Source organism: Callospermophilus lateralis, chromosome X (genome assembly GCF_048772815.1).
Source record: "Callospermophilus lateralis isolate mCalLat2 chromosome X, mCalLat2.hap1, whole genome shotgun sequence".
NCBI lineage: Eukaryota > Metazoa > Chordata > Mammalia > Rodentia > Sciuridae > Callospermophilus > Callospermophilus lateralis.
The window spans coordinates 89,897,954-89,915,710 of record NC_135325.1 but is presented as its reverse complement, the minus strand read 5'-3'; the positions used below and the strand labels follow the sequence as shown (position 1 = coordinate 89,915,710).

General features: G+C 34.7%; 1 protein-coding gene across 2 annotated transcripts in view; it reads right to left on the bottom strand.

Annotated features, from left to right (window-relative positions):
* Positions 1-1,978: 1,978 nt before the first annotated feature.
* Positions 1,979-17,757, bottom strand: part of Alg13 (ALG13 UDP-N-acetylglucosaminyltransferase subunit) — a 79,325-nt gene continuing 63,546 nt past the window's right edge. For both annotated transcript variants that reach the window (XM_077106990.1, XM_077106991.1), the window contains 4 exons: positions 14,463-14,633; positions 7,591-7,631; positions 5,857-6,037; positions 1,979-2,898 (listed from right to left, as the gene is read on the bottom strand). In XM_077106990.1, coding sequence (XP_076963105.1) covers positions 2,636-2,898; positions 5,857-6,037; positions 7,591-7,631; positions 14,463-14,633 — 656 coding nt within the window. In that variant the 3' untranslated portion in view covers positions 1,979-2,635. The remainder of the gene's footprint in view (positions 2,899-5,856; positions 6,038-7,590; positions 7,632-14,462; positions 14,634-17,757) is intronic.

Sequence of the window (17,757 nt, the reverse complement as noted above, 5' to 3'; positions counted from 1 at the left end):
TCTCTAGGGCATATAAATAACCCAAAACCTTAACACCAAAAACCCAAATAACCCAATCAATAAATGGGCCAAGGACCTGAACAGACACTTCTCAGAAGAGAATATACAATCAACAAATAAAAAAAAATGATCATCATCTCTAGCAATTAGACAAATGCAAATAAAAACTAAGATTTCATCTCACTCCTGTCAGAATAGCAGCTATCATGAAGACAAACAACAGTAAGTGTTGGCAAAAATTTTGGGGAAAAGGTATACTCATACATTGCTGGTGGGACTGCAAATTGGTGCAGCCAATATGGAAAGCTGTATGGAGATTCCTTGGAAATCTGGGAATGGAACCACCATTTGACCTAGCTATCCCTCTCCTCGGCCTATACCCAAAGGTCTTAAAAACAGCATACTACAGGGACACAGCCACATCAATGTTTATAGCAGCACAATTCACAATAGCTAAACTGTGGAACCAACCTACATGCCCTTCAGTAGATGAACCAATGATGAAATTTAAGGCAAGGCAGCCACCTAAACCTTTGAAACAAAAACAAACAACTGGAAAGTTAAGGCAGAAGTGCTCGACTCAAAATCAAACACCAGACTCACATTCTCAAGAAAGACTAAAATCTTCTAAAACACCTCTTATACACTACTTAGTGAACCACTGACAGTTCAAAATAAAAGAAATTACTAGCTATACTTCAGAAATGTTAGCACATTGAAAAACGTTGGGAGAGCATTTGCTCCATGCTCGTAAGCTTGACTAAAACCTTTACACAAAACAATTTGTAGACTACACAAATTGAAAACCCACAAGATTAGCCGAGAAGCTTAAACATTAAAACATACACAGAGCAGACTATTGTAAAGATTGGTGCCCTGTCATCCATCTTTCTTTACTAAAGTTGTCACATGCCTACTTTTAGAGCAAGGCCTAAAGATCAAGGATACAAAACCAAAAAATTCAACCAATACCATGACTGATATGAAGCAGAAACCTTTAACTAGTACACTGGCTTATTTAGGATTCAGTAATATCAATCATCATAAGAATAGGACATTGAAGACAGAATCTCTTCTTGGCAATAGATTCCACTCTAGTACTAGTGAAGCACCTCAAGCCCTAATGCCTCAAATGGTTATTTTGCTGAGGTGCAGCTTTACGGGTCAAAGACAGACTGATTCACAAGCAAAAATTAACCTTTAAAGATGATGATATTTGTAAATAGGTTTTGTGGCAACCAAAGAAAACTTTAAATATCTGTGAGGTAAGATATACCAAAGCATTTTGGATGAAGTAGCCCTAAGAGAAGAATTGATCAATACAGATTTTGTGGCTTTTACACAGATGGAGGAAAGCAAAAAAGACTGATGAAACGTGTCTCACACAAAGTCAGAGAAAAGCTAGTCTTTGCAAGATAATCTAAAAACAAAAACTGGAAGATATGAAAACTATTAGAAGTACAGGACAATGAGAAAGCAATTCTACATGAAAGTTCCATTGGGGAGTTATAGTTTTTTTTGGAGGTTGGGTGGGGGTTTACCGGGGATTGAACACAGGAGCAGCTTAAAGCTACATCCCCAGCCATTTTTATTTTGAGACAGGGTCTCATTAAGTTGCTTAGGGCCTCAGTAAGTTGCTGGGGCTGACCTTGAACTTGTGTCTTCCTGTCTCAGCCTCCTTATAAGCATGTACCATACCACACTGAACTACAGATTTATTTAAAACCAGAAAAACAATTTAAAAATATACATTCCCAAGAGAAAAGAACTAGACAGTATGCACTGCAATGACCTGATATTAAATAACATTTCAAGTGGCCCTGCAACTGCACCCCACCAGCCCAAACTATAATTTCACATTCTTTGCAACTAAAATGCCAGAGGAAAACATGTTGAAACAATCAAATGTCTGGTACACTCTTCACTGTCATGAAAAAGAAAAAAAAAACACTCATTTTGGTAATTTTTAATGCTCATTTTTATTTACTGCTAACTGTGCAAAGGACACCAATTCAATACTGTGCAGTAAAACAGTTACATAAATCCAATATTAAACAATAACACATGAGAGAAATCTAAAGCAGAGCACCATGTGCCTTCAAAACTGATTAACATCACAGAACACAACTCAGGTCAGATTAAATTCTTAAGAAACCTGAAGAGCTCTCTCATTTAATACTAAGATTTTCAGAAACAAAAACTCTTGGGTTTGCCGTTTTACTTTCTAGAAAGTCGAAATTATTCCAATTTTGAACAGTTTTGTCTGAACCAAGGTATTAATATTAATATGTATGATACTTGTACCAAGGTTAATAGTTTGTACGATTACTCCTTTTATCAATTGGCACCATCAGCTAATACAAAGGTGACAAGCTGGCTGACAGGAAAACATCTGAATACAATGAACTATGCTCAACATGGGGCTAGTTGTACATCCATCTGGATTTCCTTATTCACAGCCCAAAGTAGTATTCCTTTAGAGGAATATTTTAAATCAAAAGATAAAATAATCTTAAAGACGGATACAAGAATGATGACTTTTACCACCTACATCACTTAAACAGTATCATAAAACACTCTTTGAAAACCAAACAGCAAGAAAACGGCAGTGCAATATTCTTCATATTGCTGCATCTTACATATTCTGAGGTACATAATGAGAAGCTGAAGAAGGTGAAGCAATATAGCCAACCGGCCCAGGATTTATAGCACCATGAATTTGAGAACCACCATATGCTATACCAACTGGATGCCAGGAGGCAACATAGGAATGATCTGGCACAACAGGAAGGCAGGAATCAAAACCTGGCAAAGGAGGCTGGCCATAGGGATCTGACATTACTGGATAACAGACTGCTCCACGAGGGATAGATCCAGGGTCAATATTCAGAAAAGTACCTGAAACAAAGAATGCATATAGTATGCTTTATATACAAAAATCCACTACAGCAGAACTCCAGTTATAAATGGTCTTTGTAATTTTATATTGATTTTATTTATTAATTTATTTTTATACAGTGTTAAGAACTGAACCCAGTGCCTAATACATTCTAGGCAATCACTCTGCCAATGACCTATAGCCCTAGCCCATAAATGGGTGGTATTAGAGGTGAAAAATATATTTAGTATAAGAAAGTTCACAGGAACTGTAGCAGGAGCATGTCAAATATAAACAATAGTGTCTGGGGCTGGGTTGTGGCTCAGTGGTAGTGCCCGCCCTTGCCTAGTATGTGTGAGGTACTAGGTTTGATCCTCAGCATCATATTAAAAAAATGGTATCATTTTTAAAACGACAGCTACCAAAAATTTATTCAAAACATTTCAAATAAAAAATTATACATACATTTAAAATGTGTCAAATCTATTCTTTCTGTAGATAGTGTTCTGGGATGATTTAAGTGTCAACAAGCTAAATACATAAACATTCTCTAGCATCCTTCCAGCTCTTATAAGAAGTGGTCATAATTAAATTTCCCAGCAGTTTTCCAGTATAATACGAATCATCTAAATAATCATTTTGTACCAATTTAGCAATGAAAAATGCAGGTGTCTGTACAGTCTGATGTATACTTAAAGGTATAATACTGAAGATCATTCTAAAAGTATCTTCTCATAAATGTTTTTTGGGATCCTAATATTATTTTACAACACTTCTGCTACTACACATCAGTTTCAGTGGAAATAGACAATGCTGCTCTGATCTTGCTACAGTGACTATACCTATGAGATACAAAGGAATCTAATTCCTTTGGTTATCTTAGCCTATTCTGTGAAATAAAGACTGCCACTGCCTCATGGTTTACTATAATTAAAAATAACCTTATAAAAGGTACATTGCACAAAAATGCAATGAAGAATGACATTTTTAAATAACTATGGGTCATATCACATCAACACACATAATGATAAGATTCTCTGGGACTAATCACATTTCAAAACGAAAAATATGCTTTATAAGGGAGAGAAAAGGAAATTAGCATTCCTAATATACACCAAACAGTATATGAACACATAAGGTGTTTATTAGTTCTTAGAACCCTGACAAGTTAGATATTTCCCATGATACAGAAAATCAGGCTTAGGGAGGTTAGGTAACTTAGAAGAGATCACAGCCACTGAGTAGCAGTGCTGGGATGTGAAACACATCTGGTAGGTTAGTTCACATCACTTCTCTACAGAGGTAGAGAAATTATTCTGATTCTGTCCAAGAAGGGTAGTCCAAAGATCCTAAATCCCCCTAAAATGCCTCCTTATCTGTATTATACTCTGAGCTCACACAGCGACTATACTTATGGTCTAACACAGTGGTTCTTAAACTTTTAGGTCTCAGGGACCCCTTATGCTTTTAAAAACTTGAGAACCCCAAACAGCTTTTTTATGTGGACTATAGCTATTGATATTTACTGTATTAGGAATTTAAATGAGAACATTTTAAATTATATATGAATGTGTAAAAATAAACTCATTACATGTTAACAAATAAGTTTGTCTAAAAAATAAGTACTTTCCCCAAAAAAACTTGCCAACAAAAAAAAAATGTAAGAGTGTCATTGTTCTGTACTTGTTCAAATTTCTAATGTATGGCTTAATAGATGACAGCTGGGTTCTCATATGCACTTCTGTATTTAATCTATTGCTATGTTGTCTTAGTTGAAGTATATGAAGAAGTCTGTCCTCACACAGACACGTAGGTAGAAAAGAGAAGTCCTTTAATGACAAGACTTCAGGTAATTATAGATATTCTTTGATGCCTCACCAAAACTATACTAAGGGGTAGTTTCTCAAAGATCACTGGCAATGTGGACTTTTCATACTGTTACATTAAAATTCACTGTTTTATCTTGCACTTTGGATAGCTCTTTTACAAAATAAGGCATGAGTAACATCATGAGTTAGTAATTGGGAAACTTTTACTTCACATGGTTATATTGGTCTCCCAAATGTGGATGTATTTCATTATACAATTTTGAAACTGCATTCACTAATAACTCCACTTATTAACAGAGTTGTAATTCCTGGAAAGCTGTTGAGCTTATGATAGCAGACCCAGGTTCTCTAATTTTTATTGGAAAGTTGGAATTTTCTTTGACAACAAATATTACCATGTTGTTTTTTCTTTAGTCATAGTCTGACTTTGTTCATTTGAGAAAATGTTGGGCAGATCAATCAAGTACCAACAGTCATAATTTGTCTGTCAGCTTTTCAAGTAAAAAGAACGTTCCATTAAAAAAATGTTAGCTGGGGGCTGGGTATGTAGTTCAGCAGCAGAATGACTGCCCAGCATGTGTGAGGCCCTGAGTTCTATCTCTAGAACCTCAAAAAAAAAAAAAAAGTAAGCTAGTTCAGCTAGTAACTCAATAGCACAAGCATCTTTTCCTTACTCGAATCAGCATACTTCGTTCAGTATGCACAGTGTTTTATAAGTAGTTCCCATTTTATCACAAAGACTATTAAATACAAAAGCAAAAAAGTTAGTAAAAATAACACCTTTGACCAAAACAAGAGAAAATTAGTACTTTTGTATAAATTGTATGGCAGTCAGAAGATACTGATCACTAGCAGAATTTGGTGCTAGTTATTTAGTTTGTGATTAGGTGCCAGCAATTTTACCCACCACTGATTTTTGCACCCTGAATGCAAATGTAATGCAATAAGACAAATAAAATCTTAGTATTGCTATTTTTGGCATCATGAATCCCTTGAAAGGTCCAGGGACCTCAAGGGGTCCACATATCCTACTTTCATAACTGCTGGTCTAGGTATATAGCTCCAATGAAACATCTAAAAGATTATAATTAAATTGTACACAATAAAATCCCATTATCTTTCTTGCAGGCAATCCCATTACAGACTCACCATGTGTTGATGCTTCTATGTGTGTACCACTTGCTCTCCCTACCTCACTGTAAAAGTGAGGAGCAGTTTGGTCTACCAGAGAAGGTGGTTCACAATACATTGGATAATTCTCTACATAAAGCTGCTGCTGTTGCATCTGTGGCGCACAGACCATGGAGTGCCAGTAGTTGTGGTGATAGCACTGGAGCAAGAAAGGGCAACAACAAGAAGAAATTTTACTATTCCCTTTTCTTAAAGTATTTTAGTTCATCACTTTAAAAAATGTGCCCATTTCCAGGTGGGGTAAGATTTGATATTTAGAAAATTTGTTCTCTTCTAGAACTAAGATTTTTGCAGTATCTCTTACCTCATATGTGGACCTATGAATTATAGAAAAGCTTGCTAAGGAAATCAGAGATATACAAAAATCTGAATACAAAGATTCAGATTCTTTTGTAGCATTATTTTAAAAAGCATTAATCATTGAATAACTTAAGTATTTAACAATAAGGTGCTGGGTGAATAAATTATTAGATGTTCATAAAGGAGTACTATACAGCAAAAAAGTCATGCTATTAAATATTTAAACACAAAGTTACTCATCTTAAATTAAACAATTAAAATTTTATATAGCATAATCTCTATTTTGTAACATAAAAATTAGAAAACTGTAAGGAAATGTTTCAAAATTCACAGTGGTTATAACAGGTAATGTTAGTTTTTTTATACCTCAGTATTTTCCAGATGTATTGTCATGAACATTACTATTTTTGAAAGTATTAAAGCATCTATTCTGCATTTCCTGGTATTCTCATGTTGTAAAAAGCAGGAAAATATTTTTTTTTCTGAGATACAGTCTCCCTATGTTGCCTAGGCTGCCTTGAACCCCATGGGCTCAAGTTATCCTTCCACCTCAGCTTCCCCAGAAGCTAAAACATAGGTGTGTATCATTGTGCTCATTGGGAAGAATATTTTCAAATGCCTCAGTCTTGCAGGACAGATAACAAGTTTCCACATGTGACCATAAAAAATATAATTAAAGGACAAGTAATTTATCAATTCTTAAAACTACATTTAGGGAAAAAAGTCTCAAAGGGTGGAAAAAACCACTATGCCATTCTTAATTTAGATGTATAATATGTATAAAGTTGTAAGGAAATCAGTGATAAAGAATATGAACTATATGAGAATCATCCAGGAGACTATATATTATTATTGTCTGCCAAATCTTAAGATGTCTTTTCAGAAAAATATGTCCTTTCAATAAACACACCATCTTGTTGTATCAGAAATAAAGTGTGTTTTATTATGATTGCTGTATGTATATAGGTGACTGTATGACCAGTGTGATTCTGCAATCTGTACAATTAAAAAAATGAGAAATTATACCCCAATGATACAATTGTATGAATTGCCAAGATCATTGTAATGTCATGTGTAGATAATAAAAAAAAATAAAATAAAATAAAGTACATCTGTAAAAATAAATAAATAAATAAAGTGTGTTTCAGGGGAAAATGATCCCTAAAGGAAAAAAATAAAAAGGAGCTCTCACCTCAAATCAGGGACACCTTCCAGTGATAAGACTTTTATCAGTACCCACCTTTATAACCCAGCAGAGTGGTGAAAACCAGTTTTTGACAAATATGTATGAATATATGAGTGTTTTTGGTTTTTAAAGTTCAAGTATCTGATTTTTCAAAACAGATATTTTGAATATAGAATTTATCAAAGCAATTTAAACATGACACTTACCTGCAATCCCAGATTGAAATAGTACTGCAAAACTTTTGTATCTAAAATGAAAAAGTTCTAATTTAGTGATAGATTGACATAAGCAATTAGAACTATCATTTAAAAGCTTTTCTCCTTGAGCATCATTAAAGTAGATATAAATGTATTCATTTGTAGTCAACTGTAGTCAATTATAGTCCACACTGACATAACCGTCAATTCTATCTCATAATAAGTGAACATTTACCTAAGACCATTTTTCTGATACAAGGTTTAATTACCAAATACAAATTATATTTGTATTCTTAATATTAGATACATGCTACAGGAATGCCATTCTGTATTTAAGAAGAAACAAAGTGACAAAATTTCTCCAGACATTATAGTACTTTTATTTCACAAATGAACAAAACTAGATGTATTGAGGAAGAGAGAATGTTAACATTCTGTGTGTTTTGCTACAATCCTGGGAACATGCTAAATATACTATTCTTACACTCTAACTGTATCTCCAAATATATTTTTACTGATTGACCTGACAGATAATTTCAGTTTATCCATAAAATGACATATTATTCAGCAACAGAAAAGAATGAAGTACTGATACATGCTATACAACATGGATAAACTTTGAAAACATTAAGGGAAAAAAGCCAGGCACAAAAGACTACATATTGTTATATTACATTTACATGAAATATTATAATAGGCAAAGCTATGGAAACAAAAAGTAGGCAGGGCCAGGAGGAATGGGGAGAAACTACTAATGGGGGCAGAGTGTCTTTTGGGGGTTAATAAGAAGTTAGAAGAATGCATGCAGAAAGAATGAATGCAATCATCACACAGAAAAGAGAAGTACAAATCTAGGTGCAGAGTTCACAGAAGAATCAAAGATTGGAATGAAGTAGACATGAGATAGTAGAAAGTCATAATTGTCATAGCTAACCCGTTGAACTTCACAGAAACTGAAGAATCACTGAAGGGTTCTGAACTAGGAAGAGATGCAAAGTGATACAGATACCAGATAAGTGAGAAGCTAATTAAATTGTTCAGGGATGAAGTCATAAAGGCATGACCTAGGATGGAGACAGTGGATAATTTTTAAAACATACTAGAAAAAGGAAAAGACAATTTTTTAATAAATCAGCCAAGGTTAACACACCACACAAAAATCAACCGCATTTTTTGTGTATTAGAGGGACAAAATTGGAAAATGAAAGTTTAATCTATCTACTACAACACCAAAACCTTAAATATATAGGACTACTTTTAACAAAAGATGTTATAAAAGATTGCTATATCAAAAAGATTGTTTAGAAACCAAAGAAGGTCTAAATAGATTACTATGATATTATGGTTCATGGATTCAAAGTGGCAATAAAATGGCAATTCTCCCCAAACTGAGTAATCCCAAATGACCAAGTGTTTTAGGGAGGTAGGGAAAGACATGGGGTAAAAACTGTCAGTCAAGGGGCTGGGATTGTGACTCAGTGGTAGAGCGCTCGCCTAGCACGAGCGGGACCCGGGTTCGATCCTCAGCACCACATAAAAAATAAAGGTATTGTGTCCATCTACACCTAAAAAATAAATATTAAAAAAAACTGTCAGTCAAATGGAAATGCAAATGACTCTGAATACCTAAAAAAGTGTTAGATAACTTACAGATAATTTATTATAAAAATTGTGTGGTACTAGCATAAGGATTGAAAAATAGATCAATTATTCAGACACAGACCAGCACTCTAAATAGTCATTTGATTTTTGGCCAAAACCAATGTGAAACAATGAGGAAGGTAAAATCTTTTTCATAAAGGTACTGCTAGAATACTGAAAAGTCAGCCATAAGGTAAAAAAAAAAATAAACTGACCTCAACCTCCATCTCACACCATAAATAAAAATTAATTTGAGATAATTACAGACCTAAACACAAAACTGAAAGCAAAATTTTTAGAGGAAAACATAGCAGAATATCTTGTGGGTGCGCAAAAATATCTTAGGTTAAAGAAAGCAAAGTGGATTTTATTACAATTAAAACTAAGGCTCACCAAAATACACCATGAAGAAAATAGTTAAGCCTAAGAAAGAAGAAAATATTCACAAAACATACCTGACAAAAGACTACTCAAATGGATCTCCACATGCAAAAAAAAAAAAAATCTATACAAAGACCTTATACTCTTCACAAAAATTGACTCAAAATGGATCCAGAAATGTAAATTAAAAACACAAAAGTATAAAACTCCTAGAAGATAACTCCTAGGAGAAAATCTAAATGACCTGATTTGGTGACGACTTTCAGAAACAAATGGCCTGGTTAGGTGATGACTTTTCAGATACAACACCATAGGCATGATCTACAAAAGAAGTAATTGATAAAGTGAACTTCATTACAATTTAAAACATCTGTGAAAGATGCCATCAAAAGAAATGAAAAGATAAGCCACAGACTGGAAGAAAAAATATGTGCAAAAAACATATCTGAATAAATGTTATCCAAAATACACAAAATTCTTAAAATTCAACTATAAGAAAACAACCTGATTTCAATATGAGCCAAAGACCTTAAAATATACCATATGAAAGAAGATATACAGATGGCAAAAGTACACCTGAAAAGATGCTCTATATCATATGCTCTAAGGGAAATGCAAATTAAAGTAATGAGATGCCATTCCACACCTATTAGAATGGCCAACATCCAGAACACTGGTAATGCCAGTGCTGATATGAATATGAAGCAGTAGGAATTCTCATTAATTGTTGGTGGGAATGCAAAAGGATAGTCACTTTTGGGCTGGGATTGTGGCTCAGCAGTAGAGCGCTCGCCTAGCATGGGCAAGACCCAGGTTTGATCCTCAGCATCACATAAAAATAAAAAGGAATTGTGTTGTGTTCGTGTACACCTAAAAAATAAATATTAAAAAAAAGAATAGTCACTTTTGGAAGATAGTTTGGCAGTTTCTTACAAAACTAAATATACTTTTACCATCTGACCCAGCAATCATGGTTCTTGGTATTTACTCAAAAACTGAAAATACTTCCAAACAAAATGTTGCCCTAGGATGTTTAAAGCGGCTTTACTTATTAATTGTCCAAATGTAGAAGCTACCAAGATATCCTTTACAGGGTAAATGGATATATAAACTGTGGTACCTCCAGACAATGGATTATTATTCAGTGTTCAAACAAAATGAGCTAAGAAGCCATAAAAATACATGGAGGAACCTTCAATACATATCACTGAGTGAAAGAAGGCAATCTGAAAGTGTTACATTCTATATGATCACAATTATATGGCCTTCTGAAAAAAGCAATATTATGAAGACAATAAAACGATCAGTGATTGCCAGAGGCTGGGGGAGGTGGTATGATTACATGGAGTACAGAGGTGTTTTATTAGTTAAAAAACAAAAACAAAGAGTGTGCTGGGAGCAGTGGTGCACGTCTGTAATCTCAGAGGCTCAGGAGGCTGAGACAGGAGGACAGAGAGTTCAAAGCCAGCCTCAGCAAAAGCAAAGCAGTAAATAACTCAGTAAGACCCTGTGTCTAAATAAAATACAAAATAGGGCTGGGGAGATGGCTCAGTCAGTAGTCCAATGACCCGAATTCAATCCCCAGTAACAACAACAAAACCAACTTATGTGTAATACTGTAATGGAGGAAATGTATTATATATTTGTCCAAACCAACATGTATAACAGCAAGTGTAAACTCTAAAGAAAACTATGAATACATCTTTGAAGGACAATAATGTGTTAATGTAGTTGCAACAATTATAACAAATGTACCAGTCTGGTGTGAGGATGTTGATAATATAGTAGGCTATGCACACTTGAAGATAGGAGGTATATGGAAAATTGCTGTACCTTCCTCTAAATTATGCTGTAAACAGAAAACTGCTCTACAAAATGGTCTGTTTTATTTTTTAAAGTAGTGAGGAGTGAACTCAGAGGTGTTCTATCACTGAGTTACATTCCTAGTCCTTTTATTATTTTTTTCTTTTAAGACAGGATCTCACTAAGTTGACAATGTTAGCTTCCAACTTGTGATCCTCCTGCCTCATCCTCCTGTAGCTAAGATTACAGATGTGCTCTACCAAGGTTGGGTGTGGAGGTTGGGGGTGGGATTAAAGTGTCCTCATTAATCACAATACTTAAGATAAAAGCAAGTGACAGCACTGATGTTTGTGAGGATAAGAAATTCTTGTGCTAGTGGGAGTTCAAAATAGTACAGCTTTGGCAAAATGTTTGGCAATTTCTTATAAAAGTAAACACAAATTTCTATGATCCAGCAATTCCACTGCTAGGTATTTGTTCAAAGGAAATGAAAACATTTATTCACAAAGACTTGAGCAAGAAAGTCTTTATTTGTAACAGCTTCAAATTGGAAATAGCCGAGATGTAAATCAACAGGAAAATGGATCAACTTTGGAATACTGATACAATGAACTATTGATCAGCAATAAAAGAAAATGGACTATCAATATATGCAGCATGGTTAAATATCAAAAACATTATGCTGAGTTTAAGAAGCTTACTATAAATACTATATACTCTATTGATGGAATTTTAAAACATACAAAACTAATCTACGGTAGAAAAAAAATCAGAACAGTGGCTGGCTTTGGGGGAAAATAGGGAGGGGCCCCAGGAAAGACATAAGAAAACACAGTGGGATGGTAATTTTTTGGGGGGGACACTGGAGCTTGAACCCACAGGTGATTTACCACTCAGTCACATCCCCAGAATTTTAGTTATTTTTTTTAATAGGATCTTGCTAAATTGCTGAGATTGGTCTTAAATGTCCAATCCCCCTGCCTCAGCCTCTCGAGTCACTGGGATAACAGGCGTGTGTCACCATGCCCAGCTTAATGATAATGTTTAATACCTTGAATGGGATTTAGGTAACACAGGTGCGTGCATTGTTTTGATTATAATCGATGCATAACTGTACATATTTATGAGGTATAACATGATATCCCATGTTGACACATGTATACATTACGTAATGATCTAATCAGAGTATTAAGCATATTCATCATCACAAACGTTTAACATTTCTTTGTGGTGAAACATTCAAAATATTTTCTTCTAGTCATTTTGAAATATACATTATTAACTATAGTAACCCTACTATGCAAATGGAATACCAGACATATTCCTCATATCCAACTATAATTTTGTACCCACTGACCAATCTTTACCCCATCCTCCTCTCCCCTCTACCCTTCCCAGCCTCCAATAATCACTCTTCTACTCAGTACTTCCATAAGATCAGTTTAAGATTCCAAATGAGTGAGATCAGGTGATATTTGTGTGCCTAACTTATTTCACTGAACATAATGTCCTCCAGGTTCATCCATGTTGCTACAAATGACAGGGTTTTATCCTTTTTACAGGTGAACAGCATTCCATTTTGGAAATTTATACCACATGTTCTTTACCTATTCTGGGAAGGTCTATTGATATCTATATAATTTTTTTCAATTCATAAAGATAAGATGGAGGGTTGGGGTTGGAGCTTCGTGACAGAGTGTTTGCCAAGCATGTGTGAGGCACTGGGTTTGATTCTTAGCACCACATAAAAATAATTAAAATAAATGTTTGTCAACAACTAAAAAATTTTTTTAAAAGATGGATTAATCAATTGACAGGGAGATAAATGGAGGGCAAGATGAACAAACATGTGACAAAGCTAGATAAACATTAAAGACAGAATCTTGATGATGAATATGTTACTACGCATTTGAAAATTCAACTACAAAAGCTGGGATGTGACTTAGTGGTAAGAGTGCTTGTCTGGCATGTCTGAGACTCTCGGTTTGATCCCCACCACTCTAAAAATTAAAAAAAAAAACTCTGATGTATGCTTGAATATTTTCATAATAATATGCTGAAAAAATGAAAATCAGCATTATGTGGTGACATCTTGGACACAGAGGGGGAAGAAGGGAGAGAGAATATAGAAATCAGGGTTTAGATATTGGGTAAATTAGATGGAAATTTAAGAAAATAAGAAGAATCAATATTTTGTGTGGCCTGGAATAAGAAAGGGAGATAAGATGAGGAATTTTATCACAGACATTTAAGTTTGAAATGGAAGTCTAAAAAGCTACAGGAAATACCTTGAAAGCAGCTGGAAAACAAGCTAACTGAAACTTTTGAGACTAATGCACAATTTGGGAATCACTACATAGACACAATGAAGTTTTAAGGTAGGGGAAAAAAACAGAATGGAGTTGGAGACAATTTTGATGATTGCCTTAAGGGCTAGGGAAAAACTCACAACAGAGTAGATAAGCAGCTAGAAAAAATCAAGAGAATGCTAAGCCAAAAATATAAGCAAGCTGCAAATCACCAACAAGTATAATTTTCCAGCAACTATAATTCTCTTGAGTAAGTACTGACAAATGGAGAGGTAACAAAAAACTTCCCATGGAAAATTACTCTTTAGAAACAGGAACACATAGCTGAAATCCAAGGCAGATCAGACCCTTAAGAGCCCTATTCAAAATTCAGTTGCACTCAAGATTGCAATAATTTCATAAGTTTATGCAAAGAATTTATAAGGAAAAATTCTGATACCAACTCCTGCTTTTCAAGAAAAATAACTGAGAAAAGCAAAGCTACTCATTTGAGAAACTTCAGGAGAGACAGGTTGCTACTAAAACAAACAAAAAACATCATGAGTTGTTGAAATGAACTACCCATTTATTATACAGAAGATATTCTCAGCTTTTAATTTATAATTGATCCTTTCCTTAATCAATTACCCAGCATTATGCTCTCAAGTCAATTTCCATTTGGTTCCCCACCCCATAGGTCAACCAAAGATAGCTCTTAAAAATTGCTCAGACATAAATAAACTTATACAAGTCTCAAAATCTACTTACCTTGAGGCAGATCACTGCCACTTGGATCACAGGAATAGGGTGGAGGTGGAGGTGGTAAGTTTGAAGCCTCCCCCATTTCAAGAGCAGAAGCAGGAAGTGGTAGTGGTGGTGGTGGAAGAGAGGACCCAGCAGCAGGAACAGAATGGTATGGATAGGATGGTGCTGCAATCACTAACAAACGAAACAAAGTGTCAGTGCACAAGAGTAACATCTTAAAAGTAATAGTTCATCTTCTGCTTTTCTTATTTCCTGAATATGATCAAAGAATTCTTAACTCATAGTTTGACTTAAAAACAAAAAGCTGGAAGGTTACTTAGCTTTATACCCAACACAAATTTAAAGATGTTTTCAGCAATCTGTCAGTCAAAATTACAAGATGTAGAAGTTCAGAAGAGACAGATTAAACAGCACAGATTAGAGATTTCAGAGTTTTCAGTTATGTCTGAAGAATTCTACTGGTAAGCATCTGAGGAATATTGGTAACTACAGCTTACCACAGTTTAATCTCTAAGGAGGGACAAAAATCTGAAACAAAGCAGGATATATGCAATATTTTATCCTTTCAACATTTCATGCTTGTTAAAACAGCTTAAAAACAATGCTCATTTATGACTTATAATTTTTGATATGTGAAATGAAAATATAATGCTTAAATATTCATCCTCTATTACGATAAAGGAAAAATTATGGTTCCAACATAGCAAAAACATACATACACATGTATAATATGCCAAAATAAATTTGTTCATTTTTTGATAAATGATCAATTAAACTAATTATTTTTGCCAAATTGGGAAATTCAAGTACCAAATTTCATTGCTGGATTACTGACACTATCATCTTAGCCCTAAGAGTATAGAAAGTTTCACTGCATCATTCAATAAAGGATTGAATATTTGGGTTCAAGTAGCCTGAGGTTAGTATAGGAACAATTTATGCAAGTTTATTATTTTGGTAATTTAGTAAGAACTAATCCACACTGTTTTCATTCAGTGACAAATACTAGTAACATACTCATCTGTACTTTTTACAAAGCTACAGGCTAATAGTAATAAGAGATTGTGTCTTAGGATGATCTAAAACTTGATGAAACAATTTTGGGGGGTGATAAAACAATTCTGTCTTCATTGTGGTGGCAATTATACAACTTTATGCATTTATCAAAAACTCACAGAACTGAGCATCAAAACAAGAATTTTACTGTATCTCAATTAAACAGTAAATTTTAAAATTTGCTCAATTATTTTAGAATTTTGACATATGATTAGAAATCTCCACTTTTGGGAAAAGAATTTAATTTTCAGAATATCCCCTAGTGCTCTAAATCTATGAACCAACCAAAAAATGGCTTATCCAAAAAAAAAAAAAAAAACACCTTTATTCCTTTAAAACTAGCACTCAAAACAAACCACACCATCTCTTTAAAAAAAAAAAAAGCAGCATGGAGTACTCAGTTGGAAAATAGCAGGCCAGTAGACAGAGGTAGTTTAATATATTCTCATAGGCCTAAATCAACAGTAAAAGAAATTTGAAGGTTACTGTCTGTACAGTAAGCCCTTTAAGAAAAAGGCTTTTGTTTTCAATTGCTCTAGAAATGCATAAGCATGACATCCTCAGACTTTGAGCTCCATAAGCTTAACAGGTATAATTCAAGGGATGGCTCCAGAAAAAGAGAAGTACTGTTTTCTCTGATATTAGTAGAAATCAACATAGGGCATTTTGCCCATCCATGTAGCTTTGGCTGCTTCAGGACATTTCAGAAGGGAATATAAATATATACAGTAAGGCTCCACTTCTCTAGAGATCAAAGAACAGGGCCAAGACTAAGGTATGGTGAGGTGCTCCAGCACAAAATTTAAGGGGTCACCAAAACTAATGCAAAAAAAAAAAATGACTGAAACATATTTGGGGTAAAAATTCAAACCTCATTCTCTATACACTATTGTGTGACACCTTTCTATGTGGGTACAAATATTCTGTGTTGTCCTATACCATAACTGCTAGCCACGTGTGGCTTTGAGCACTTAGCATGAAGCTTAAGTGACTGAAGAACTAAATATTTTATTGAATTGCAACTAATTTAAATTACCACATGTGATTGCCTTGCTTGACAGCATAGCAATAAGTTGCTGAGGCTGGACTCCAACTTGAGATCTTCCTGCCTCAGCCCCCCAAATAGAGGGGCTGGGATTATAGGCAGTCCCCACTATGCCTGGCCTCGTTTTTCTAGCTAGTATATATATTAGATCGGGCTCTTTATAGTTTGTCATTACTAAAATGATTGTCTTCTTTTTCTAAATCTTTCCCGAGTATTGTAGCCTCATGTGTTTTTCTAATTCTGACTTCTGTTATTCTTTAACATTCTGTAGTATTTTGTTAATTTCTTTACCTCATTTTGACTGTTACAATTTTAAGTTTGCCGAGCTTAATTTCTGGCATACTTTTGCCATCTGCAGGGATATTCATCTTTTTCTTTTCTATCAGGGATTGATTGAGCCCAGGGGCACTTAACCACCAAGTCATATCCCCAGACCTTTTATTTTGTGTGTGAAGGTTACCAGGGAGTGAACTCGGGCACTTGACCACTGAGCCATATCCCCAGCTCTCTTCTATATTTTATTTAGAGATATGGTCTCACTGAGTTGCTTAGTGCCTTGCCTTTGAACTCATTATCCTCCCGTCTTAGCCTTCCAAGCCACTGGTACTACAGGCATGTGTCACCACGCCTGGCAGGGATGTTATTCTAATATTTCTTAACATATCTTTGTATACCATTTTACCTTAATGCTTTTCTTTTTTTAGTTATATGCAAAATTAATTTTCATGAAATTTTACAATTGGGGAATAGTCTTCTGACTTCATTAAGCTCTGTTTTGTGGAGTATTCAAAATATAACTGGTTTCTAGGATTCCTTGGTTCTGTCCTCCCCAATTTTAGTCTGGACCTGGTCTTCTCCCCATCATGATCAATTCTGAATCCACTCCCAGAAACTTCTCCTCAGTGAGAAACAATACCCTAAAAGGGAGCACTGCAAGGTCAGGTCTGAGGGGCTAAACTGCTTTCTAAACCTTTCGGTTCTTCTATCAAGTGGCTCACACAGTCTCCTACTATTAGAAAGATCAAATCCCTTCCCAGTTTTAGCTACTTATTCCTAATTGGCCACTCTAATTTCTTTTGGGGTTATTCTATTCTTCAGTCTATATAACATCCTCAGTGCTTCAAGCTTCTTGCTCCCACACAAATCTGAGAGTATTCAAAAGTCCTGTGCTGATAGTTTCTCCCTACCTACTTCAAT